This window comes from Danio aesculapii, chromosome 20 (genome assembly GCF_903798145.1).
Source record: "Danio aesculapii chromosome 20, fDanAes4.1, whole genome shotgun sequence".
Taxonomy (NCBI): domain Eukaryota; kingdom Metazoa; phylum Chordata; class Actinopteri; order Cypriniformes; family Danionidae; genus Danio; species Danio aesculapii.
In genome coordinates this window covers 23,820,966-23,848,061 of record NC_079454.1, presented here as the reverse complement: position 1 = coordinate 23,848,061, position 27,096 = coordinate 23,820,966, and the positions used below count along the sequence as shown (strand labels likewise).

At 36.4% G+C, this 27,096-nt stretch overlaps 1 protein-coding gene across 1 annotated transcript in view; it reads left to right on the top strand.

Annotated features, from left to right (window-relative positions):
- The window catches only part of fip1l1a (FIP1 like 1a (S. cerevisiae)), a 66,142-nt gene that overhangs the window by 29,631 nt on the left and 9,415 nt on the right, over positions 1–27,096 (top strand). Inside the window, exons 11-13 of the mRNA XM_056481671.1 lie at positions 8,708–8,759; positions 16,699–16,760; positions 22,449–22,653. Coding sequence (XP_056337646.1) covers positions 8,708–8,759; positions 16,699–16,760; positions 22,449–22,653 — 319 coding nt within the window. The remainder of the gene's footprint in view (positions 1–8,707; positions 8,760–16,698; positions 16,761–22,448; positions 22,654–27,096) is intronic.

Genomic DNA, 27,096 nt, shown 5'->3' with positions numbered 1-27,096 from the left:
GCTAAGCTGTTCAAAAATGAGAGTAGTTTATTATTAGTATTATTATTTGGTCAGAAATGACTTAAGAACACTAGAATTTTATAGAAAATGGGAGTGAGGAGTGTGCAACACTGAGCATCCAAAATGGCACAAGCATATTTTTTAAACTCTTAATTTTGTTTGAATAAATGATTTAGAATAAAATTTTTGGGGCAAAATATTTCTTGCCATCATTTACTCTCATTTACTCATCTTTCACTTTTTCCAAACCTGTATGAGTTTCTTTCTTTTGCTAAACACAAAAGAATAAAAAAGCAAAAAGGAACCAACATTTATCGTTTATTGTATCCCTTAACCAGCAAATATATAGAACAAATATTTACATTTTTGCTACTAAAATGATAGATTTGCTAAAATATATAACTATATTTGTGTCATTTTTGTAGTTTTGCTGTAAACATTTTACATCTTAATTGTTTATTTTTTGACCATACGAAGAGTGGCACAGTGGCTCAAGGCTGATTTATACCTATGCGTCCAGCGCACACGTATATTCAATTCAATTTAAATCAATTCATATTTATTTATATAGCGCTTTTCACAATATAGATTGTGTCAAAGCAGCTTAACATAGTTCTAGTGAAGTCCAGATTTCAGAGTTGAAGGTTCAGTTAAGTGTGGTTTAAATTTCACTGCTGAAAGTTTAAACATTGTAGAGTAGCTCCACAAGTCCCGATTCAAGCAAGCCAATGGCGACAGTGGCGAGGAAAAAACCTCACCAATTGACGAAGTGACGAATTGACGAAGAAAAAAAAACCTAGAGAGAAATTAGGCTCTGTTGGGCACGACCATTATTCTTCCAGCCAAACTTCCTGTGTGGAGCTGCAGTCTAGGCGCTGGTGGCTGGAGAAGCTAGACGTCCATCGTGGAGAATCTGCAGGTGTGAGTAGGGCACTGGTGGGAGGTCAGGCTGACCCACAAGATCAATGCGGGGACTCGTTTGTCACGGTGGTCTTTCAGGAATCGGTTTCATGCTCTCCACTCCTCCATGACAACCACAGCATAAGCTCGGGATACGGCCTGGTCCCGGATTATGGATACCTTGGAAACCTCTCCTCACAGGTCTTGCATTGCATCAGTGGCACTGCATAGTCTCTAGGGACCTCGGAATAAGTATCCCCAGGTGGAAATCGAGAATAAAGAAAAGAAACGCACCTCTCAAAAAAATTTTAACTACACGTCACGACAACGCATAGCGCAAGCTTTGTGATTGGTCAGTTTGTCAGCGTTGATGAGTCTGGGCAGTGCCTTTTGGAGCAAGTGTTTAAAAGTGTGGAGTCCCGCAGGGGATAGATGAACTGGATAAACTAAATTGGCCCTGATGAATTGGCGAGTGTGTGGGTGTTTCCCAGCACTGATTGTTGTACTCTCAGCGCTAAGTTGCAGCAGGTAGAGAATTTGCTGTCTAAAACGTATGCAGTAATTGGCAGTTCATTATGCTGTGGTGATCCCTTATAAAAACAGGAGTAAGCCAATGGAAAGTGAGTGAGGGACCGCAATAACTAGTGAGCTCTGTAGTTTATATGAAGAAAACGACTAGAGAAACAAAGAGAGAAACTTGAGTGTTTTACCTCTTGACCCTGTAAAGCTCTACTATATCATATTTGATACACAAAGCACACAGAATGATCAAACAATAAATCCAATTTGTTGAAAATATTTTCACCTATAGCATTAGAATAATTAATCATGCTAAAATATATTTACTTGTGCAATCGGCTTAGTAGGCCTAATTATTTGCTTTGTTTTGCTTTGCCCAGCACAATTAATATTACAGAGCTTTCATTATAAAATTAACAAAGACAGTTAATTCTAAAGACATTAGTTAATAGAAATGATATTGTAATAAATTTTAGTAGTCTGACATGCTATTAAGTAAATACAATTCCTTTACCTCCATATAAGCTAAAGTTCACAGAATTTCTATAATTGCCCAATTTTTACATTTGTAAATGCAAAACTCAGCTGCTTTTTCTTCTTTTCTTAAAATAATATATAATCAGAACACACTTACTTAAAATTTAAAATTAAACTAAATGTTGGAATATAAATGTAAAGACTGTGTTGTTTGATGGCTACATTTATTGAAGATACCATACACAGCATACATGCTTCATTGTGTACATAGAAGAGAAAGAGAGAGAGATAGAGACTTGTGACAACAGATGCATGCATATATGTAATGTATATAGAAGTTTAGCAATACAACACGCATGGCAAGCTGGCTTTGTCTCAATGCCGGTTGCAATAATGTTACATGACGTCACACAACAGATAAAAAGTGCAGCCCCACACTTCTTGCATCGCACACTGGATGAGAACTTTCTATACACAAACACTGTAATGTTCTTATATGCATTATTTTTTGTACCTGAAGGGTCTGATTAACTTGGACAGCCAGCCTTTAGGGAGGGACTAGAATAAGTGTTCTCATCAGCATTCTTTTTCATGTATCTCTTATAAGTTATTTACACTATGTTTCAGAAAATGTAAATGTATTTTACTCCAATTAAAATAACCTAAATTACAAATAAACAGTGACCTTGAAATTTAGAACATTTTTGTTCTGAATTTTTGATCCCAATCTTCTACTCCATGAAGTTGTTTGCAAATTTATTAACGTGTTTTCTGGACTATGTTTTAGAATGATGCCTCAAAATGCACCCTTTGAGGTTCAAGGGTGAAATTCATGTGCCAGATGAGTTGCAGCAGCTGTGCGTGTTTGATTTGACACTGACTAAATATAAAGCGTGCATGTGTCTCTGTAGGAGTCTGACAACACATGCGCTTGAGCTGGTGCGTCTGCATCCAGGTGTGTGTAATTCTCTCCAGGTTTCCCTCTGCAGCGCAGGCTTGCTGGCTGTCAGTTCCACCAACTTCCTGCTCGTATGCTTCTCCACCAAACTTTCAACAGGAAGTCTATAGTTGAGCAGCTCCTCTTCTGCTTCAAAGCCCCATCAAAAATCGCCTCCTGCCAAATCCTGCCAGCCCTCCTCAGACCCCTCACTGACACACTCACCCATCATCCTCTTTTTCAGGATCCACTGATCCTTTTTAATACAGTCAAAATATCAGACTTCCTGGTCAGGCCTTGCCTTTGAAGTTCAGCCTTTTATGAGCCGTTTTCATTTTATAGTTGAAGCCCACCTCCCCATCTTTACGTTACAGGCCTCACTTTCTGATTCGCTCCCCCTGCGGATATCGCTGTCCCGTTCCAGCCACGCTGTTCCTTTTGTGTTGCTAATGTGCTGCGTGAGACTAAAAATAACTCAGAGCGGGAAGAAAGAAAAAGTGCAGTGCCAGCAGAATCGTGGCACTGGAAATGTGCTGAATGACCCAGCTGTGCTGAAAGAGACAGAGGGGGAAAAGATGGAGCGAGCCAGTTGTTAGGAGAGGGATGTTTTGATTAAATGGAGGGCTGAGGGACTTTTTTTTTTCAGAGTGTAATTTTAATAATGGATTTGTTAGGAGATGATTTGTACTTTACATTTTTGTACTGATAATCCAAATATTTTTGTACAAAGAGAGTCCAGTGATCCGCTTTGATTCTTTTAGAAGACATTAATGGCTGTAATTGTTCATTAAGTACCTTTTAAGTGCTTTTATCACATACTACATCTTTTCAGAAAATGTCCCAGCTGCCTGAACTAAAATAATATTTAACTTCAGTGAATGAAAATCTAGAACAGTGGAAACCAAGAAAACTTTTTGTTACATTTATTTCTTTTATTTATTGTAGTGAATTTATATAACAAATCAATAAAAAATGGCAATAAAGTCAATTTCTAATGCTCCCTTTGATGGTTAATGCTTATCAAATATAATTTTATTTACTATTGTCTATTTAGAGTCTTTTTAGTGTTATAATCTTCATGGTTTGATCGATACTGCAAGTTTTATAGCCATTAAATATTATTTATTTACTTTTTGGCCATGCTGTAGAAACGCTACATTGACATTGTTTATACATAGTACACATTGATAGTATTGATCATGCAGTAGTTTTATTCATTCATTCATTTTCTTTTCAGCTTAGTCCCTTTATTTATCAGGGGTCGCCACAGCAGAATGAACTGCCAAATTATCCAGCATGTTTTATGCAGCGGATTCCCTTCCAGCTGCAACCCAACACTGGGAAACACCTATACACTCTTGCATTCACACCCATACACTACCGGCAATTTAGTTTATTCAATTGACCTATACCACAAGTCTTTAAACTGTGGGGGAAACCAGAGCACCTGGAGGAAGCCCATACGAACATGGGGAGAACATGCAAACTCCACATAGAAATGCCAACTGACCCAGGCAGGGCTTAAACCAGCGACCTTCTTGCTGTGAGGTGTTAATGCTACTCACTGCGCCACCGTGACACCCTAGTTTTATTATTATCATTATTATTATAATAATTATTATTATTTTTGCTGTTGTTGTTGATGATGATGTTTTTATTTTTATTATTATTATTATTATTATTATTATTATTATTATTATTAATATTATTATTACTATTATTATTATTATTATGGAAGCAAATGTATAACTTAAGAAGACAAATCATGTACAAGCAAAAATGTCAAAAACAAGGTCAAACAAACAGACAGCCAACAACAGCCAAATTTGTTTGTGTGTGTGTGTACATCAATTTTACATAGATTTCTTTTAAATTGATATAAATCAAATGCATTACAGTATTTTATATACAGTACATAATTTTTTTTATTATTTACATTACAGTCCTTTTTTATGCAATTATAATTTAAATATGCTAGTACACAATAAGTGCATTGTACCAAATGATTTCTTTAAATGTGAGTACATAGTAGTTAAAGCTATTTTTAATTGTGAAAAAACAACTATGTTCCATTTTAATATCTTAAAATGTCATTTTTTTTCCTTAGATGACAAAGCTGATTTTTTTGTAGCCATTACTCCAGTTCTTAGTGTTGCGTGTCCTTTAGAATTTATTCGTATATGCTGATAAAAAAACTGTAAAATCTTTATTTTTTCTCATTATAATGACAAATAGAAAGTTAAAAGCGACAGTTTTTTTTTATTTGAAATAAACATATTTCATACCATTTTAATGTCTCTTTTGACCAGTTAAATGCAGTTATCTTGCTGAATAAAAGTATTTATTTTTAATTTTGTTGACAGCAAAGTTTTAAATGGAAGTGTACATAATTATTTATAAATATACTCTTTATTAAACTTGGAGCAAGTGTTAATTTCAACCTAGACTCATTCTGAAAACGTAGCCCTATATACATTTCTAGAGAGCGTGAAATGCGTCCCAGGAGCTGTTTTTTTTTTTTTTTACAGATTTTGTTTTCACGAGTCCACCAGAGGCTGCTCTTTATATGTTTGAGATCTCAAATTTCTCTCGTGAGTGCTATTTGTGCCTGCTCTTCTCATGTATATCCATTGTCAATGGACTGACTGACCAACCGACTAATCCCCCTTCCTTAAACCCAACCGAAAGTATTTTAAAAAGCACCGATTGACCCACCCACCCCCTTCCCTAAACCCAACCGACAGTGTTTTGAAAAGCAATCCAGAAAAAGAAAAGCCCCCTGAATTTTACCACATTGTCAGATTTTACCACATTCTCACTGTCATTTACTTGATTATAAAAATGTTTGGCTTTTGTTTTTGTCTTACCTGCTTTCTGGAACTGTTCTTCACTTGACTTGAACCCCATTGTCGCGGTCAACTCCTCTCTGTGCCTCAAGTCTGCCGACTAAATGGCGAGCTAACTGTACAAACTGGTAACAGCGGGAAAGCTGTCCATACGGAGGTAAGTGGTCAGCTGCTAGCGCGGAAAGGAACGACACTAATGCAGCCATTCATACTTCTGGCTACATAATTCGTGATCTCCAGAAACGTATATTGGGCTACGTTTTCAGAATGAGCCTGTGTTGTTTAATTTCCACTAGATCTATGATCTACTAAGGTCTATGATCTTACAAATGGTTTGAGCTTCCAACAGTTTCAGCTATAAATAACCATAGTATAAATAGTCAAACTGAGAATAAGTAGCAGTAGTTTTGGGCATAGTTCAGAAAGTACATCATTTCTTATTGGACTCTGAAGTGTCAAGAACAACACAGATAATTTGCAAGGCTCTTTGTGAGTAAATGCATGTGTTGAAGGAGACGATGTGTTTCTGCCTCTCTCTTTGTTAACCAGAGCTACGTGATTTCTGTGTTCCTCAAATTACTGTTTTTCTTTCAGCCGTTTTTTTTCTGTCGTTTTTGTTGTTGTTAAAAACTGTCTTTTAGAGCTGGCTCCCATCAGGGGTTTGCAGAAAAACAAAAGGGGGATGGTGCCCAGATGTCCACGAATGTTTGGGAGTCTGTGGCTGAGTGTGATCAAAGCAGATAAGTGTGTTGCAGCCATGTGAGGGAGAATGTTTTTTGGGGTACTGCGAAGGCCCATTTGTTTGACGCACACATTGAAGGGAGGGTGGGGCGTCACGGTTAGCAGGGGCAGTAAAAGTTGCGGGCCGCTGCGTTTGTTGAATTCTGTCTGAATGTGTCATAAACAATGTTGAGTCATTTAAGTCAAGACATCTGGACATACACTCGCATAGATGGAAATCTACTGAGGCACACAAGAAAAATGTGCCCCTATACCAACATTTTTACAAAACTCCAAAAACATACCAACGTGTAACCCCTCTGGTTCTACCTACTTCACTATGAGCCTGATTCAAACCAGCGTTTGTGGCATGGGATGCAGGTGTCACAACATCACAGTCCCTTCTATGGGCTGTAGTGTAACACTTGAGACCATGGAAGTACACCCCTTAATATCCAGGTCACGGCACCAATGTAAGCCTTCTACCTGTATTTGTTGTACTTCTGAGTGGGATTTGAATCAGACTGGATTTGCAGCCTCCTCCAACATTCTCTTGTGTGCCTCATGAGGTCAGAGGAAGGACAGAATTTGTCCTCCATTACACTCCCCTTCCCAATAAGATCACTTCCATTCTCTCTTCCGGGTCACGGCACCAGAAATCCTTCTGGCTCTGCTTGCTGAGCTATGTGGGGACATGGCAATAAAGATTTTTAAGATGGATTGTGTGCATCACTAGTGCATTTTTTGAGCCTGAAGAAACAAATCCCAGTCAGATTACTGATGTAAACCCTCTGGTTCTTTAAGCAAAATTCAAAGCAGCACCTTTGGCTTGCGAGTCAGATGCTATAGTGATGCTAAAGACCACAGCCTGGTGGCTATTGAAGTGATTTGTTTTAACATTTGCATTATATTTCTTCATATGTATGCTATTAAAATTGTTTCGTAGCCTGGTACAATGTTACACTTGATATATGCACACAGATATGGAACCTAAGAAAGATAATTTCACAATAGAGCAAAACATGTGCAAGAACAAGGTAAATGACATGGTTGCTTGAGCATTTTTTTGGAATTTTGTCATTAACACTTTCAATGTATGCAATAAAGCTTAAACCTTTTAGCGCCATTTGTTTTCTAAACTTCTCATACTAACTATGGCCCTGTTTACACTGATACTTTTTAGTTTTAAAATGGCGTTTTAGAACTAAAATGATCCACATCCACACTGGCGTTTCATCTAGCGTTTCTGAAAAGATCTCCGTCCACACTATACCGCTGAAAACGTACATCACGTGACCACACACACACTATGGCATGTGCTACAGTGTAAGCGCACGTCTGAACCCCAGGCAGTCAGCAGGTCCTTTGAGCACACCTCCCCAGATGAGGATACAAGGATCTACCGCTGGATCTCATCTCACCATAGTTGTTAAACGTGATATTTAATTCATCTTGTCTGTATCTGACGACTCTTTGGTCTTTTGAATTTATTACTTGTTCTCAGGTAGCATGATTTGGATGAGCGCAAAGATAAGTTAATATATTAATTACTGTAACCATGTACACTGATTCTGGACATTTGCTTACCTTTATTTCCTATATTGTATAAACTTTTTGTACATTATACTTTTGTAATGTTCATTATTGATTATTAAAGCTGGTATTCAGCAAAAGAGTTTTGTATTTTTCAATGAAAATGAAAAGAGGCAGTTTTGTTATAGGCTCCGTTTTGTTATAAATATGCATACAGTGAAGATGTCGGTCATATAAATATGGAGCTACATGGCGTGTACTCGGGAGTTTGTTTTCCATATCAAACTTACAAAGTCTGAACTTACAAGGAAAGGGCACAGAATGTACTTTGTGTATTTAATATTGAGAAAAAGCCCCTTTCAGACAGGCGAATGTCTGTAGCCACACCTCCGTTTTCAGATGTCTTCATTTCCCCAATCCACACTGACATGGAGCAGCAGCGTCTTAAAACCAAAATGGCCTTTTCAGAGTTTCCAAAACGCTCCGTTTTCGGGGCTAAAAAACTCACCATTAGTGTGGACGGAAGGTGTAACCAGAGCAAAACTTGCCAACGTATTAGTGTAAACGAGTCTAACTCCACTCATACTTTTAAACTACTGGCAAATGTGCAAAAAGCAAGCATAATTTTTTACAAATCCTATTCAAGTTTTCCATATTTAAAGATGTCAGTAGCCTTATAATTTATATTACAATGTTTATTCTTTGTTTTGTGTTTAGAGTTTGTATTTCACCATACCATTAATTAACTAATATCTGTTTATATCTACTGTCTTAGGTTTCCCATTACCTCCAGGGGCCCTTCCGCCTATGATACCAACGTTAGATAGGTAAGTGTTTATTTTGCTGTCTCTCTCTCTTTTTTCTGATTGATTGTTAAGCATAATATGAAGGTTTGTGTATGATTTATGGATTATGTATATGTGTTCAGGTTGATGTCATATAAATACTGGAGATACAAACAGAGGAGAGGTAGCAGACAGAGAAAGGAAGAACATTGCAGGTCACAGCACAGGCAAAAAAGGGAGAAAGGGAAAGAAAGAGAGAGAAAGAGAGAGATGAAGAGGTAGAGCTTGTGATAAACAGAGTTAGCAATGTCGATTTACTGTTGAACACCAATATATTTTAACTAATTAATATTAGGATGAATGGTAGGGAGTCCATTTATATATGTTTATGCTAATTTTGTGATATAACGTTAAGAAAAATCCAAAAATACACACTATTTATGTTGTTTTTGAACTTAGTCAGCAAAATAAATGCTGCTACCAGTGGATACAATATTTTTTCAGGCAAACTGTAATTGTCACTACCAAAAGACAAAAAAATCTCATAAATCTGATGGCTAAAGACACCCATGAGACTAAAACAATGAAGTGAAAAAAGTTTATTATGAGACTCAAGCATTGAATGTCCCTCATGACAGAGATGATTGACTCTTCCTAAAGCTGTGATTGGCAGCCGTCATGGAGTTTATGGGACAGTAAAACTAGGCTGCAGCTACAAAAGCCTTTTTTTCCCCTTTTGCCTCTGTCAGAGTCGTTACTTCTGTCTCTGTTCCTGCCTGCAGTATGTAGGGCAGCTCATCAAAGTTTCACCCCAGACTTAGAAGAAGAGAAATCAAGACAAAAGCACTAAACTCCCTTCTGCTTCAGCTAATCCACTGTGACTGTCTTTCTTCCATACACACAGAATTCCTTATTCAGTTTGATTCGGCTCTTTCAGCCTGGGCTCTGAAGCTATCAAACGTGTTTAAGGTGCTTAAGTGTGTGTGTATCTGTCTCTTTGTACATGCACTTATTTGCAACCCAGCCTTCTGACGCCAGAATTTATCTTCATAGGACTAAAATACGGTTAAAAAGCCATCACCGACCCAGTCAAAAGCCAAATAAGGCAGAGAGAGACAGAAACAGGGTGGCCATGTTTGTGCCTTTGGCCTCATGTTTACAGGCGTCCAAAACTCCCCATCCATCTAAGCCTCATACTCTTCCTCCCTTTCTCCCCAAGACAAACAGCCAAGTTTGGCCTGTCTATCTTCCCCTAACTTACTTTATTTCTAGATTCACTCCCCCTCAGTTTGAGAGGCAGCATCCTCATCTGCAGAACATTTGTGTGGTTCACTGCCAGTTTTGTTAAACATTCTGGTAAATCACAGTAGTTTTTTCACTATAGGAATATGAAGTTTTAGAATGTTAGATTTTAGATTTAAAAAAGGCTTTGAAAAGTGTTCTCTTTTGATTGCGTTTTGGCTTTAGGACAAGTTTGATGAAAGGTTTTGACCCACTTCAAATGTTGGCTTTATAACATGTTTTAAAATGCAGAGATTTTCCAACATCATCACTCCAGTCTCTAGTGTTAGTGATTCTGCAGAAATCATTGTAATAAGATGATTGCTGGTGATTTAAGAAACATTGTTGAAAACAGTTGTGTATAAATATTTTCAAGAATCTTTGATCAGTAGAATGTTCAAAAGAAGAGTGTTTATCTGAAATAGACAGCTTCTGTAACATTATATATGTCCTTACGGTCAGTGTGCGAATTAATTAATGCTTGATTCTCCTTGAAGAACATCAGGGGGATCAAGTGAGAAATAGTTTTCCCTGACCTGTATCTTAAATAATAATTAATAATTAATAATAATTAATAATTAAAATGATAGATTATACAAACATACGTTTGACCACCCCTATAATGGTTCATACCATTGATGCATAATCGCGCCTATCAGTCAAGAATCAAGAATCATTCAACTGTCTAAACCAGCAGATCTAGAGCAGCGATGGATATCATAAGTGGTCAGGAGACACAGTGTTTATATTTACATATTGCCTAAAAGAAAAGTAAAATTGAGCTAGTAACCTGTGAAATTATCAGGTTACTGTAGGTCAGAATCAAGCGGCAATCTCCCTCTCTCCTTTGTAAAGCAAATACGGAAGTAACTGAAACTGCAATTCATCAAAATTCCGCTAGTCCTGGCTCCATATAGAGCAAATTTCTATTGAGCCCACAGTTAAAATGACCAACTTTACAGCAGAAAAAAAATGTGTTTACAGGCTGGTACAAAGAATGATTTTGGTTCATATAGCTATATTACCCTTCATGACTGTGAGGGGGTGAATTTTTTTTTTTATAACTCATCCGTTTAGTTTACATTAAGTTATATTAAGGGCATGGGCATAATCACAACTAGGTCTCACTGGTCGCCGTTACCTCACCTCAGCTGATTTCGACTGAACTCGGCATATACATTTTATTTTTGTTTTGTTTTATGTGGCTTTACACAGTCAGTTGATTTCTGGAATTATTTCTTACAATTATGAGATGAAATGGCACACTGTGTGCACTTAATTGTGCTTACAAACCATTCACGTGGCCTCCATTTCTCAGGTGAGGGAAATTATATCCTTATATACCATCTCTATAAATGTATTTGCTTTATTTAGGATAAATTATCATTTATATTTTTCTTTAGACCTGTAAAGCACTCCAGAATCTGACAGATTGATTAGCTGAAGGCTCTAGAACAGTCATCCGAAGCGTTGTCATACAGTGTTATGCCTGGATTTCATAAATAGCCTTGCATTTACTAACACAGACTATATTTGAAGTGTTTGGAAGTAATTCACTTTTTTCTCCTGTAGAAAACCATCATAAAAACAATGTTTAGTGGCTCGGTGTATTACAGCAGTGTTTTTAATAGTCTAAACAATTTATTGATATAGTTCACAACCAAGCACATGTGGTCAGAAAACAAACGAGTCTCAGTTAATGAAGTATTAAGCATTTCTTAATACCTTAATTTGCCCATCTAAGCAAAATGTTAGCAAGTGTCTGTAGCTCTGCTCACGCTCCGCTTCTTTGCCCTTGTTTGGTATCCTCTGGTCGGTGCGATGACGCATGAACAATAGGCGATGGGTAGCCACACCCACCTATAGCTTCTTTTGCGTTCTTCAGAAACCTATGGGTTACATCATGGATAATACGTCCATATCTTTTACAGTCTATTGTCAGAATACATGTAATATCCCTCGAACCACTAAAAACTTAAATATTTGTTATTAATAAATTTAATGTTTAAGTAACTAGATACATTTCTTTAACTGAAAACTTAATAAAAAGTTGTCCCCCTTAATCGCCAATGCATAAATGGCACCCTGCTTTTGGTCACTTTTAATCAGTGTAGTGCATCCTTGTTGAGTTAACATATAGCATAAAACATATAATTGAATAGCATTTGTGTTTAATAACTATTCAATTTATTCCAAATAATTTTTAACTAAAATTCAAAATACCTTCATGTCTGCATATTACACTATTAAAAAGCTTGTGTTTGTGTTTTAAATGGATTTTTGTCAGTACCCTCTCAGAAATAAATGTACGAGAGCCGTCACTGCGGTGGTACCTTTTCAAAAGGTACACATTTGTACCTAAAGGGTCCCTATAGATACCTCAAGGGTACATATTAGTACCTATAAAGTACAAAAGTGTTCCTCTCAAAATTGCTTGGTACAAATATATGCTTTTTAGGTACACTATAAAAATGGCCGTGATTTCAACAGTAAAAAAAACTGTAAAAATGCTACAGTAAAAATCCATAACCTGGTTAACAGTATGTTTCCTTAAAAGATACGGAGAATAACTGTAAATTGACTTTCCCAGAATTCCCTGCATAGCACATCACTTATGTTTTTTGTTGACATTACTATGGATCATTTTAGCTGTTTCCCCATCAGTTATGTACATTAGAGATTTATGTTACATCTAATCTTGATAAACAATGTTTATTTTATGAATTTAATTTTATGTGTGTAACCATACTGGTGTTTAGTAGCTGTGTGAATGACACTGAGCACCTTTTTCTATCACCTATACACTGATACATTTTTCTGCTTGAGGGAAAAGTTGTTTGTGATGAGCATTGGTTCATTAGGCAAGGCAAGTTTATTTATATAGCACATTTCATACACAGTGGCAATTCAAAGTGCTTTACATAAACAGGAATAAATGAAACAAGTATAAGAGAAATAAAAACAAATAATAAAAATGGTAACAAAAAAAATGAATAAGCATAAAAACAGATAAAATGTCTTACAAAAGAATGAAAAAGAAGAGAAAAACATAATAGTGCGATCTGTCGGAACAAAATATGTGTAAATGTTGGTAATTCAAAATACAGACATATTACCTCTATAAATTAATGATAGTTTACTGTAAAAATGAGAAAATACGTTTACAGCTTGTACCGTATTTTTAACGGTGAAATACTGGCAACCACAGCTGCCGTTTTTTACCGTAAATTTTACGGATTTATTTTTACAGTGTACCAATATGGACCCTTTAAGTACATATGTGCATCTTTTGAAAAGGTACCACCCCAGTGACAGCTCACGTACCTTTATTACCGAGAGTGTACTGTAGGTATTTATGCTGCATTTGTGTTTTTGTCAAACTTTATGAAAGCTCTGACTTTTCTCACTTGACTCTACAAAAATGTGCTGCTGCCTAAAGAGATGAAGATGGTCGGTTAATCTCATGTTTAAATTTTTTCGCTCTTATAATTGTTTTGCACAGCATCTGGAACAAGTTGTCATCAACAGCTATTCTGCTTATTGAACCATTGTCTGTTTGAATCATGAATCCTGCATTATTAATTAAACAACAAAAACACTGCATCTGCAAATACATATTTTAGCTAAGCTGCATAGTTTCTAGAATTTAAGCAACGTTTTTGTTTTGTGTTATGCAATATGCTGTTTCAGTTATATATTTTTGTTCAGTCTATTTCTACTTGTCTGTATTAATTTGATCCCTTTTTCACCCTCTTCTGACCTAACTCCCTCCCATTTTTTTCATTTCCTGATCCTCCAGTTAGCTTTTTTTCATCCTTTCTTCTTTTTTCTGTTGTTTAAAGAATGGTTCTTCTCAAGTCTCGGTCTCTCTGCCAAGTCCAAACATCCTTAAAGGAGTTTCCGTTCATCTGAACCCTGCCAACCAACGACTGTATAATTCATGAATCACTTCCTTTCGTACCAACACTCCAGAAAAGCTCGCTTTTCTCCTTGTTCTCCCTCAATTTCTCTCCTCCCCATCACGTGCTTACTCATTTTTCACACATAAACATCACATGCTGGGAATATATATAGCAAATATAAAGGGTCCTTATACAAAGCCCTGAGGGACACCCCTGAAATAGCCTGTAATACTCTTTGGGCGATCGTTTCAAAAGCACAGCACCTTTCCTTCCACTATAAATGTATCTTGCCCTGGCTCTCTAGTCATCAAAAAGAATTCCCTGGTTTGTTTTCCACATCGTTTTTAGACAACCATTTTATATTACAGGCAGATTGCTTTCTGTGTTGAATTTGATTAGATGTCTTGAGACTTGGCATACAAATCCAATATAGTTTCATTACTCGTCAGCAATCCCTCATCGCATGTTGTCGAATATCAATACTAATTGTTTTGTTGATACATTAACTTACCAGAGCTATGTGGAACAGCCAGTTGGACCGCCTGTGTCTTTCCGCTGCCATTAGTTTGAGGTCATTAGGGTCAAATTCTGCAGTGATTAGCTGTCTTAATGAGCCAGGCGCTAATTAAAGCTTACCTCTGGGGTGAGATGAGACTGTAACTGCCAGATCATCTAACATTGATTATCATGAATTTCCCTTCTCAGCCCCCTTTCATCTGTTCCAATGCGTAGAGAGCAAGAAGAAGTAAATGAGACATACTGGACAGGTACTATAGCTGGCTGAGTTTAAAAAGGATTTGTAAGGGAGAGCAGAGAGGAAGTGGGATGGATGAAGGGGGAGATACAAAGGGAAACCAGAACAGCAGCATCTTTTCCAGAGTTATTAATAGAACCTGAGCGCGCTTAACCAGCACCTGACCACAAGGAGTCCTCTTGGATGCGATTTCTCTTACACACATACACTCAATGCCCCGAATGCAGGGCGGGCAGCCAGGGTTTATGGATCGGGAATGGCTTGTTTGCCTGAGCTGTATCTGCTCAGATACTCGCACACAGTTATACACTATTGGCACGTTACCGTGCGCATGCTGCACTTTGAGTTAATGCCAGTAACATCAAACAGCGAGGAAATTGAGCTCTGAAACGGAGGAAATTCTTTTGATCATTGAGAAAAGTTTGGTCTGTTGTGTTGGTGTATGCTTTATTTATTCCTTTCGCTTTGTTGTTTGGTAAAGGTAATGGGCTTTGTTGCTCTAGGTGCTGTAAAAGCAAATTATTCTACCATTTTATTTAATTTCTTTCTTTTTTTAGCAATGTTTGGGCAAAGTCAATCATCTTGCACGTTTTTTTGTGAAAGAGAAAGACTGAAAATCATAGTATTTTGTAAAATATTTTTACTCAGAAATGAAAGTGATGGGGGGGGGTTGGTCACCAGAATGGGGAAGTCTCAGAGTAAAAGGAGAAAATATGATACACCGGTGGTTTGGAATATGGAGATACTGTATCTGATTGTGCAGTTAAAAGATTTAACTTGGGCCATCACCATACTGGCAGATCTGTCTCTGGGATAGCAGCGTAATTACAATAAGTGAGATCTGAGATATGACTCGCCACATATAATCTGTTGTGAGGGGGGGGGGGGGGTGGATCTTTTATTACGCTTGGCTAGATAAAGCGAACTACTCCCGGGAGGGGGTAAAAATCAGGGGTCTGTGTGGTTTACTTCCAGAAGGAAGTTGAAATTGGGGGGCACGTATTTAGAGCTGTAAAGGTGAACTTTAGGTGAAAAATCGAATTTGAGACGTCCAATAGTTGTTTTGGAATATGGAAAAACTGTCTTTACACTGTCTTTACGCAGTTTTCATCTGTTTTTATATTATTTGTTTCTATTTTATTTATACTTGTCTCTTTTATTCTTGTTTATGTAAAGCACTGTGAATTGCCACTGTGTAGGAAATGTGCTATATAAATAAACTTACCTTGCCATGCCTTGCCTTCAAATATATATATATATATATATATATATATATATATATATATATATATATATATATATATATATATATATATATATATATATATATATATATATATATATATATATATATATATATATATATATATATAATTATCCTGCTTAAAACAATAAAATGTACTCTCTAATGGTTCCAAGCCTTTCTTTCTACGGTTAAACACAATGTAATAAACACTTACTGGCCACTTTATTAGGGACACCTTACTAGTACCGGGTTAGACCCTCTTTTGCCTTCAGAACTGCCTTAATTCTTCGTGGCATAGATTCAACACGGTACTGGAAATATTCCCCCGAGATTTTGATGCATATTGACATGATAGCATCACACAGTTGCTGCGGATTTGTCGACTGCACATCCATGATGGGAATCTCCCTTTATACCACATCCTAAAGGTGCTCTGAAAATTCCAGTAGATTAGCAGTTCCTGAAATACTCAGACCAGCTTGTCTGTCTTAGTGTGAACTGCAGCAGAATGCTTGACCATGTCTACATGCCTAAATGCATTGAGCTGCTGCCATGTGATTGGCTGATAAGAAATGTGTGTTAACGAGCAGGTGGACAGGTGTACCTAATAAAGTGGCCGGTGAGTGTATGTCTTGAAAATGTTTTCGTTTGTGTTTAACAGAAGAAAGGAACACAGGTTTGGAACAAATTAAGTAATTGATGACAGAAGAAAAATCCATTTTGGGTTAACTGTTTCTTTAAACAAGAAAACTGCAAAATAAACTAAATTGTTGACACTAACTGTCTTTCTCATCACAGCAGTGGACGTTTGGCAGGAAGTTATGATCGACGTTCAGCTCCTCCTTTCCCCTTCCCTACAGGTATGACTAGTGAAATCCTATGAAAGTTATGCACTTCACCTGTAATCATGAGTACATTTTTGTACTAAATACATTTTGTTGAATGATTGTTCTAAAGAGGCTCATCGCCTTTGATTCTGTGCCAGTTATAACCCAATAATCATAATTTTTATGTAGTCATACGATTAAAGGGTTAGATCCTGACAGTACAGTTTATGAAATTATGGGAAGTGAAATATATTCTCTAAAGAAACATTTTCAGCTTTCATTGGCTTCTAAAGAGAGTGCGCGTGTGCGTGTCTGTGTGTGTCTGTGGGAGTGGGAAAGGAAACCTCTTAATGTTTTTGTGTATGTGTTTTAAGTCTGTGTTTAAGGAATGTTTCCAAATGCCTTGTAATGAATAGTTGGAAAATATTTAATTTGGCACCTGCACATGTTGAACTGTCTTAACTGCTCAAACACTCTGGAACATCAGTTAAAAGTAAAATATATTTATTTATGTACAGTTAAGCCTGAAATTATTACACCTGTCAATTGCTGACTTTAAGCTTTTGTTCTAATGTAAATAAATGCAGATTTTTTTTCCACAATGATGCATCTGGTACATTGATCCTTCTTGTCTTATTATCTTTTGAGACAAAAAAAGTTGGTTAAATAAAAGCAACTGAGCCAGAATTTTGCAGGGGTATGAATAATTTCATATTTATATATATATATATATATATATATATATATATATATATATATATATATATATATATATATATATATATATATATATATACATACATACATATATATATACATACATATATACATATATATATATATATATATATATATATACATATATATATATATATATATATATATATATATATATATATATATATATATATATATATATATATATATGTTTATATATATATATGTATGTTTATATATATATATATATATATATATATATATATATATATATGTTTATATATATATGTTTATATATATATATATATATGTTTATATATGTTTTTTTCTTTATTATTATAATTTTTTTACGCAATTGCATCGTATAAAGCCTAATTCATACTTTAGCCTGGCGCTGCATTACACACTTATGATGACTGCACACGCACCTCACGAAACGAACGAGCTTTTATACTTGATGCATTTGGCGTTTTGATATTCTTTAATACAACGTGAGGGGCCGAAAGGAACCCACCTCAAAATCAGATGGTTAAACAGAAGTAGGAAGTTTCTGGAACTACCTCATGTCATTAATATCTTAATTTTTAAACTAATTATTTTTATTATTTTTCTAAATTATTTTAATGATTATAAGGATTTTTATAACCATTCAAGACTTTTTTTTTTAAATTAAACTTTTATGCATCACTAGCTTTTGTTCATATCCTGGACAGTTTTACCTATAAAAGTTTATTAAAATATGAATGACAACAGAACATGCGTCGCTCTACAAATATATTTTTTTAATACAGGAGGAATAAACCATTATCACCAATAAAGCCTTGAAAAACAGGGTATCAGTAAATTGTAAACTGATAGTTTCAAATATTCTTTTCCAGATATCAAAGAAATAATTTGTGGGTTCATTTTATTTTTGAAACTATTAAATGTTTTAAATTCAAAATTGTAATATATACATCAGTGTAAAATCTATAAATGGTGGAAAAACATATTTATGTAATTGTGCAATAAAACCACCTGGCTCTCCACCTTTGCCATTACCTTTCTTTTTGGTTTTAACAAACTTACCCCTCAGGTTTTTCTAAACTTTTTAACAAAAACCTTTCTTTACTACTGCAGTTGCAATTTCTACCTAAGAATTATTGGTCATCTGATTATCACTAGGATCACGTATAGACGAATCATAAAGATGTCTGTACAGTCACACCTGTTTTAGACAAAATCTCTTCAAAGTGTTACATATTCAACAAAAAAAAAAATGTTCAAGCTGAAATCATGTCCTGAATCGTAGCTTGGTGGCGCGGACAGCCACCTACTTGTGGCTCCGATGTGCGTACCCTGATAGTAATCTATGTTTAGAATTCTAAAATGTATGGTGCTGCATGGCGTGGCGCATCTGGTGTGCGACCCTCTATACACAGCCATTCAAAGTATACTTAATATTTGTAAATGCACATGATACCATTAATGTATAATTGACAAATGAACATGACACCTGAACTTCTTATACATTCATCCCAATGTTCCATTGCATTTATTTATGCAAATACAGTCTCAAATGCAGCGCTTTCATTGGCTGTTTCCCTTGTTGATGCATTAAAACAGTCGAGCTCTTCATGCTGATATGCCATCCAGTTTACAAACTTTTGGCCCTGGTAGCCTTCTATTCTATTTCCATTCACGTATAAACTGAAATATACTTTGGGCTTCAGATGACCACGTCACTGAGCTTTGAACGCAAGGACCCATATGTACAGGGCACCTGGGCTGACCAGAGATTAGAAACTGCATACAAAGCGTTAACGTACTCAACACCCTCTCATCGTCACTACACACACACGTTCTATACAACTGTGTAGGGATACGTTTCCAGCCACTGAGCATAGAAGTGCACTGCAAGCATTTCCACTGCAGTCCAGCACACATCATTATTGCAGGCAGAGGTTAACAAGGACACACACACACACTCACTGAAAAATGAGCATGTCAGAAAATCTGCTGTGGCCTTGTTAACCTTTGCATGTTGTAATGATTTGGGTGTACCCAAGAGGCCAAAGCGGTTACTGTCACTGAGAGCTTTCAGCGATTGTTGCATGTGTGTTTGTGTGTGAAAGACAGACACAGAGAAAGCAATGGCTGGTGTTGTTACAGCAAGCATCAGTGTCTGAAATGTGCAGTTTAAATACCAATAGCAATAATGTGTTAGGACACACTTAGGCTCAATTTTATTTTTGTACCCCTACCCCTTGGCGCTTAAAACTGAGGGTGAAGGGTAAGGGCTTTAAAATTTACCCCTAAGAATTGGGACAGCACTACAGCACCTACTCATGTCATCATATGTCATCACGATCTCTTGCTTCATATAAGATCAGACGATTGCGACTGCTGTAGTTATTCTAGTTTATTCTAGTGTTATTTTTTTGGTTTTTATCTTCAGGAAATCCCTGAAGGCATATATTATGTTATCATAATGATCTAATGTGACAATAAGCTCGTAACTATACTGTGCATTTACACAGTGGCCATATTCATCTATGTAAACACACCAAAAACAACATTAGCATTATAGCAGACACTGTAAAAAGCTCATTCCCAGCCACTAGACTTTACTGACAGGGTATTTGAGTATCATCGAGTGTCAGAATGTTGTGGGACTGCTATACAGGAGTTATGATTATGGATTATAGATCGTAAAATTTTACATTTTTTAATTTTTTATTTATTTATTTATTATTATTATTATTTTTTTTAAGCATGACGATAAAACACGAACGCGGTTATGAATATATTAAAACATGTGCTTGGTTGTTGTAAAAATTCAAAATAATGACAAAAAATACTAATTCGTGCACCTTCTTACTTCCGGGTGCAGCAATCCTGCCATTGTAGATGTTGTATTCTGGGAAATTTTCTTACCCCTTGGAGTGTGGTCCTGAAAAATCTTTGTTCGAAGGGGTATTTACCCCTTCTCCTTAGCCCTACGCCTTCAAGCTAACGAGAATTGAGACACCCCTACCCCTTCACAGGAACGCGCAAAACAAGGGCTAGGGCTAAGGGGCACATTTGGGATTGGGCCTTAAACTGGCTATTTTATTTATTGTGAAATAGATTTTGATGTTTTTGATGTTTATGTCACTGATGTAATTTATTTAAGACAAAATTATATTATGTTATATTGTATTATATTATATAACATTACACTGTATTGCACTTTCAGTTAATAATGTTTTTTATTATTATTATTATTATTATTATTTTGTTTTGCATGTTGAATTGTTAATATTGTTTTATAAACAATGTTATATTTTTATTGCAAATTTTTATTAATGTGTAATGTATCATCTGTGTATTTATTGTGATATAGCTTTGATGTTTATTGTCACAGTTTTTATATATAATATAATATAATATAATATAATATAATATAATATAATATAATATAATGTAATATAATATAAAGCTTATATAGAATAACAGTTATAGCCCCTATTATGCATTATAAAAGGTCGTGTTTTGGTTTTGGGGGTCTCCAACAACAGGCTGATATGCATGCAAGGTCACAAAACACTTTCATTGTCTTATAATATGCATTTATTTTTACCTAACTATCCCAACGACTCCCTATGATTTGTTCAACGATTCATTTGTTCCCCAACCCATCCCTTGCGTGAGGCTAATCTGTGCTGATTGGTCCGATGACCCAGTCTGTAGTGATTGGTCAACTGCGTTCAGCACGAGACGGAAAGAAATGCCCACCACGGTTATAAAGTAGCACAGAGTATGTGTGAGCCCAATGCAGGAGTGCATTAAAGCAATGCTGTTGAACACCAGCATATTCCTTTATTCTTAACCCCAACCTCAAGTAATAACAACGACACACATTCAGTATTAATCCACACAGTGGCAAAAGTTGAACTGATTTGAAAATTGAGAGCTGTGTATGAACAGCCGATGGTTGCCATAGCAACAGTAAACAGCAGGAGATTGCGGGTACAAAACGCATTTAAATCAGTAAAGGAAGAAGCAAGCGCCGTGTTTTCTATGTGGTTTTGGACGCTGTATGTGAATAGCCCATACAGATTTAACCTGAGAGATACTTTACAAGCACACACTTAAATACATATTTTGCAGACTACAGAAAACGAGGCTACAATTTTAATCACACTTACATGGTCTGTAAGAAGGAGAAACACTTACAGGATCCGGGGGAAGAAGAAACTGGTCTATGAACTGTGTAACAGTTACTAATAAATTTTCATACATTAGTAGTCTTTGCTGCTTCTTCCTTTAATAACAAACGGCCAGTGAATCCTATGTTGCAGCGTAGGTTATTGTGTCAATCATCAGATAAATGACAGGAACAAACACTGCACATAATATACCGTGGTATTGTTGTGAAAACCAACTTTAACACTTTATTCCCTACAGCCGCATGTCTGGCCATCTGTCAGTGAGTGATCATCATTTTCGCATCATGATCAATCCCATGATTCCTCGCACTCTGCTAGTTTCTGAAGGGAAAAGTGTGTGCCCGTTTTACCGGGACCAGCACTTCATATCTGGCAATGTCACGTGTCAACGCGTGCAGGCAAAAGATCTGAAGAAAGGACAAATTATTCATTGTCTTTAAGTCGACTCAATAGAATCAATAGTTTTAAACACGTCTCACGATTCACAGTCAGATTTAAACCTGCTGGATGTTTTTATTCACTTAGAGCTGTTACACACTGCATGGAAGGTCATTTACAAAAAAAACCTATATTAGGGGCTCTTTAAATTTTTTATATAACCTTGTTAAATTATTAAACTAATTTATTATATTATTTTATATTGCATTACATTATTAAGATTATCAGTTAATACAGTCACATTCTATGCTTTCTTATTGTGATATTATTATCTTGTTAAGTTTATCTTGTTAAGTTTATTCATACCATCACTAACACAAAGATCTATGTGTATCTGCTGCATTAACAATTGTTGTTGGTTTTTTTGCTTTTCCAGGTGTATACTCACCTGCAATGAGAGTGGCTTCCTGGCCGAGTGTGATAGACAGCGGCAAGTCATGGGAAAACTACAGCCGCCATAACAAAGAAAGGATGAGAGAGAAAACCAGAGAAAGAGGACACAAGAAAGAGCGGGAAAGAGAGAGAGAGCGATACAAAGAAACAGATCGAGAGCACAGTCCCACCTCCCAAGACCACAGAAGGTAAGATGGCCAGTCAAAAGTCTGAATACAGTAAGATTAACTGCACATTTAATTGGAGCCGTTTTTACTTTACCTGTGAGTTTTTCTGTCAGAGTATACTTTATAGAAAGCATTACATTTAAACCTCAAGCATAACTTATACTTATCTTTCCCTTGTAGACATTTTTGGGCACTCAAGTGTGAAGCTCAATCTTTTTTTAATATGTATGTGTGTGTGTATATATATATATATATATATATATATATATATATATATATGGGTAATGCAGTCCAGTTCGGTGGCAGATGTGTAGTTCGGTTGACACTGAATGTTCTCCACCAATCTGGATTGCTGGTGATCGTGACAATTATATTTTAGCTGAAAGTTGATAGTGCCAGTAAATTGCTGATTTTATTTCCTCGAACAATCAGATCCATATCACTATCCATTTTGTTTAAAAGAAAGCCCAACATGTTTACATATGCCTAAAAATGTTGCTCTAAGCAGCATGGGTAGCATCTATGTTTATTTGCATATTGCTTGCAGAAATACATTTTACTTCTAAGCAAAGAGTGAAAAATGTCTTTGCTGTCAGTATATTGGGATACTGAATCACATTCAGCCACTTACATATTACTACCAGTAAATTATCTGTACACAAATGAAAAGGTTTCAGGCTTCAGTTTACTAAACCCACATCTCTGTCACTAATAACAAAGTTTGAGTTATACATATAGCTCCTTTAAAGGGATAATTCACTCAAAAATGAAAATTCTGCTGTTATTTACTCACACTCAGGTTGTTCCACTCTTATTTGTATTTGTTGTTGTACTGAAAATATTTGTAAAAATGTCAGTAGCCAAACAGATCTTGCCACCTATTTACTTTATGGCAGCGAGTCGTGAGATCTGTTTGGTTACTGACATTCTTTCAAATATCTTCCTCTGTGTTCAGCAGAACAAAAAAAATGATGTGAGTATGGTACAGCCTGAAGTTACTTGAAGTAAATGATGACAGAAATGTCATTTTGGGTGAACTATCCCTTTAAGAAATGTCCCTGTACTTTTGTCCCTGCAATGGAATTTCAGGTTTAGACTGATGTGAGGGTGCATAAATGTTGACATCCTGTTTTGTTTTGTTTAGTGGAATAGTTCTAAAAATCAAAAATCTTTCAATCATGTATTCAACCTCATGTTGTTCTAAACCAGCACTACTTCCATTCCTCTGTGAAACACAAAATGAGACATTTGAAGCCTGCTGGTTGCTGTTTTCCATTCAATTAGTCCTCAACGGAACTAGAGCTTTTAAGCTGAACAGATCTTCTTAAGACATTTAATAGAGTAATTTAAAACACCAACTTAACAAAACAAACTTTTCGCAAATCAGACATCACTACTTCTTTCATGAACTTTCACAAAGCTATCACTTAGATCCAGAGGAACTGAAATGTAGAACATTTTATTTATTAATTTATTTATTTGTTTGTATATGCATTGGTGCTTTGCCTCTTTTTTGGCAGCTGCAGTCTCAAGTCATTACACTTTCCTGGAACAAAACAACCAGCACGTTTCTCTCAAAATTGCTGCTTTTGTCCTCCACAGTTATATGGTTTGCAAAGATTGCTCAATTCTGGCCAGTCCATTTCACGTTCTCTTTGACCTCGCACACGTTTATGCTCTGCATTTGTGCTGTGGTGGCAGTATGTTCAGTGTGAGGTCACATGAGGAAAAAGAGCTGAGATTAAAACAGGCCAGTAGAACAGCTGGGAAGCACACCGGTCTGTCACACTTATGAAAGCAACATGTGCTCTCGCTTTTAGATCATCTCTCTCTTTCTCTCAATTCCAACTTCTCTCTTGTAGATCACATTCTCCTTTTATCCAATGGCATTGATTAAAGCTTTGACTTCATATTTCGTAATATGGTTAATTAAAGCCGATTGTGATGTGTATTTTGTCAATGAAGCCCGTTCTAGTAAATCTCCAGTAGGTGCTTTCAGACTGAGCGGCATTTACTAAACCGATGTAGTACAATGACAAGCTATATGCAAAAATCTGAATCGATTTATTCAGACAATAATGATATTGATATAATTGTGCTTTAATAAACACAGATGTTTGCATTACTTCTCAGTGAACTATGGCTCTGTGTAGTAAATACTGCACATGAAATTATCAGACATAAAAGCCCCTTTCACACAGTGATACCGGTAAATATCTGGAAAATTACTGGAGTGTCTTTACCGGTAAATTCAAAAAAGCGCTGTTCACACATGGAATTTTTCCAAAAAAGACCTTACACACATCCATTACAAAATACAGGTAAATTCTGACATCATTAACCAGAAATGAGCTCTAAACTGCTGTGCTTGTATTTGTAAACATAAAAGGGGTCAGACTTTTGTTGATGGTTTCACATTTATTTAAAACTTTAGCATTCATGCAGCTGCTTTGTTCCAGAGACATCCAAAGGCAGAAGCACAAACCACAGCTAAATGTTTACATATTTGAACACATTCAAATTCTGTGGATGGATAAGTATTGTGAACATCTTCGATGGAAACATGAAGAAACACTTTCGCATGTCGAGATGTACATAATATGTGTTTGTGCTGGTTGCTCACCAGAGCACTCCTTCATTTCACATGCACACACGTCAAGCAACTGATGCAGAGCTTGAAGGTAAAGAAACAGCGGTTTATCATAAGCATTTTATCGATCATTTTTCACACAATTGCCATTAAGAAGGAACACAGAAACGTCTTCTGACTAACATCTTGCAGCTAAACGTGTCTGGGAAAATATTTAAAGGCTTTTATTTTCATAAGCAGCGCAGATGTGAATGCATCTGAATGTTCTGATTGGCTGGAGTAGACGTCTCACGTCAGCATGTTCTAATCATGAAGGCGCTCTTTCTGGCAATTTTCCTTCTGCGTTCACACAGAGCAGCATTCCGGCAAATAACCGATAATGTTACAACTTTTCTTTCCGGAAAATTGCCGTAATGAATTTACCGTTATTTTCAAAAAGAGCCTGTTCACACATGATCCCTTTCCTGTAAATTGCCGGCAATTTTCCAGAAAGGTTTGTATGTCTGAAAGGGGCTAATAACATGTTTTTACTCCAAACTTGAACTTGAAATAAATCTTTCTGTAAGATAATTCCATAATCATGGGATTATTCCTAGTCAAGATGAATCAATGAAAAGCAGTTAAAGTTGCCATGAAGTGGAAGTTCAGATTATCCTTTTTTCCCATCTCATGATGTACATCCAACTGAAACCGGAAATGTAGGGTGGTGCATGATTTTGTCCTTTGGGAACTGATTGGTTCAGTGGAAGATGGGCGTTGCTATTAAAATGAAGGAAGATTGATGACTGGGCAAAAGTAGAGCAGAAAAAAAGACACGCCCCCTGATAGCCCCTCCCAAAACGCATTCCATGTGACCAGATGTGAAGAAGTTTCCTTTTCAGGGGAGATGGAAAGTTGTGGTATTTGATATATGATTATGAGGACAAGGTGATGTGGTGGCGTAGTGGGTAGCAATTGCGCCTTATAGCAAGAAGGTCGCTGATTCGAGCCTTGGCTGGGTCAGTTAGCATTTCTGTGTGGCGTTTACATGTTCTCCACTCATTCGCGTGGGTTTCCTCCGGTTGCTTCCGGGTTCCCCCACAGTCCAAAGACATGTGCTTTAGGTGAATTTGGTTAGCTGAATTGTCCGTAGTGTACAGTATTTGTGTGAGTGATAGTATATGGGTGTTTTCCAGTAATGGGTTGCAGCTGGAAGGGCATCTGCTGCTTAAAACCTATGCTGGATAAGTTGGTGGTTCATTCCGCTGTCGCGACCCCAGATTAATTAAGGGAATAAGCCGAAAAGAAAATGAATGAATGAATTATGAGGACAAATTAGCTTTTTACAAATAAATTAGGTACGCAGATACATCATTTATAACAAGCCCTACTATATAAATATAAAAATGAGAAGAGCCAAATTTGATTTCTTGCCGACTTTAAATCTCCTGTATATAATTCAACGCTATGGGGACTTCCTAGGTTTCATCATGTTTGAAGTTTCCACACAAGAGCGCCCTCTGGCTTTTGGAGGATATTTTCAACTGATAATACAACCATGCTTCCCTAACTCATTTGCGATTTTTGCCCAGCCCTTATTTCTGTGTATGATAGAGGCATAGCGAAAGAACACGAGAGCCTATTTCTCAAAATCTGCATGAGTATATCCTCTCTAGTGTCTTAAGGGTCGCTTTTTAATCATAAAAGTGTGACAACGTGCTAAATAAAATGACTGCCAAATCTCAACATGAGTCTTCTGACTCACTGTTGGGCCTGTGTGAGGACACACACACAGAGACACACACACTTTTGGCTGGTGTACCAGATAAACTAGGGCTGAAGTTGTCACACACTGGCATTCATGCCAGGGCTTTGAGGGTATGTTAGCAGCTTAG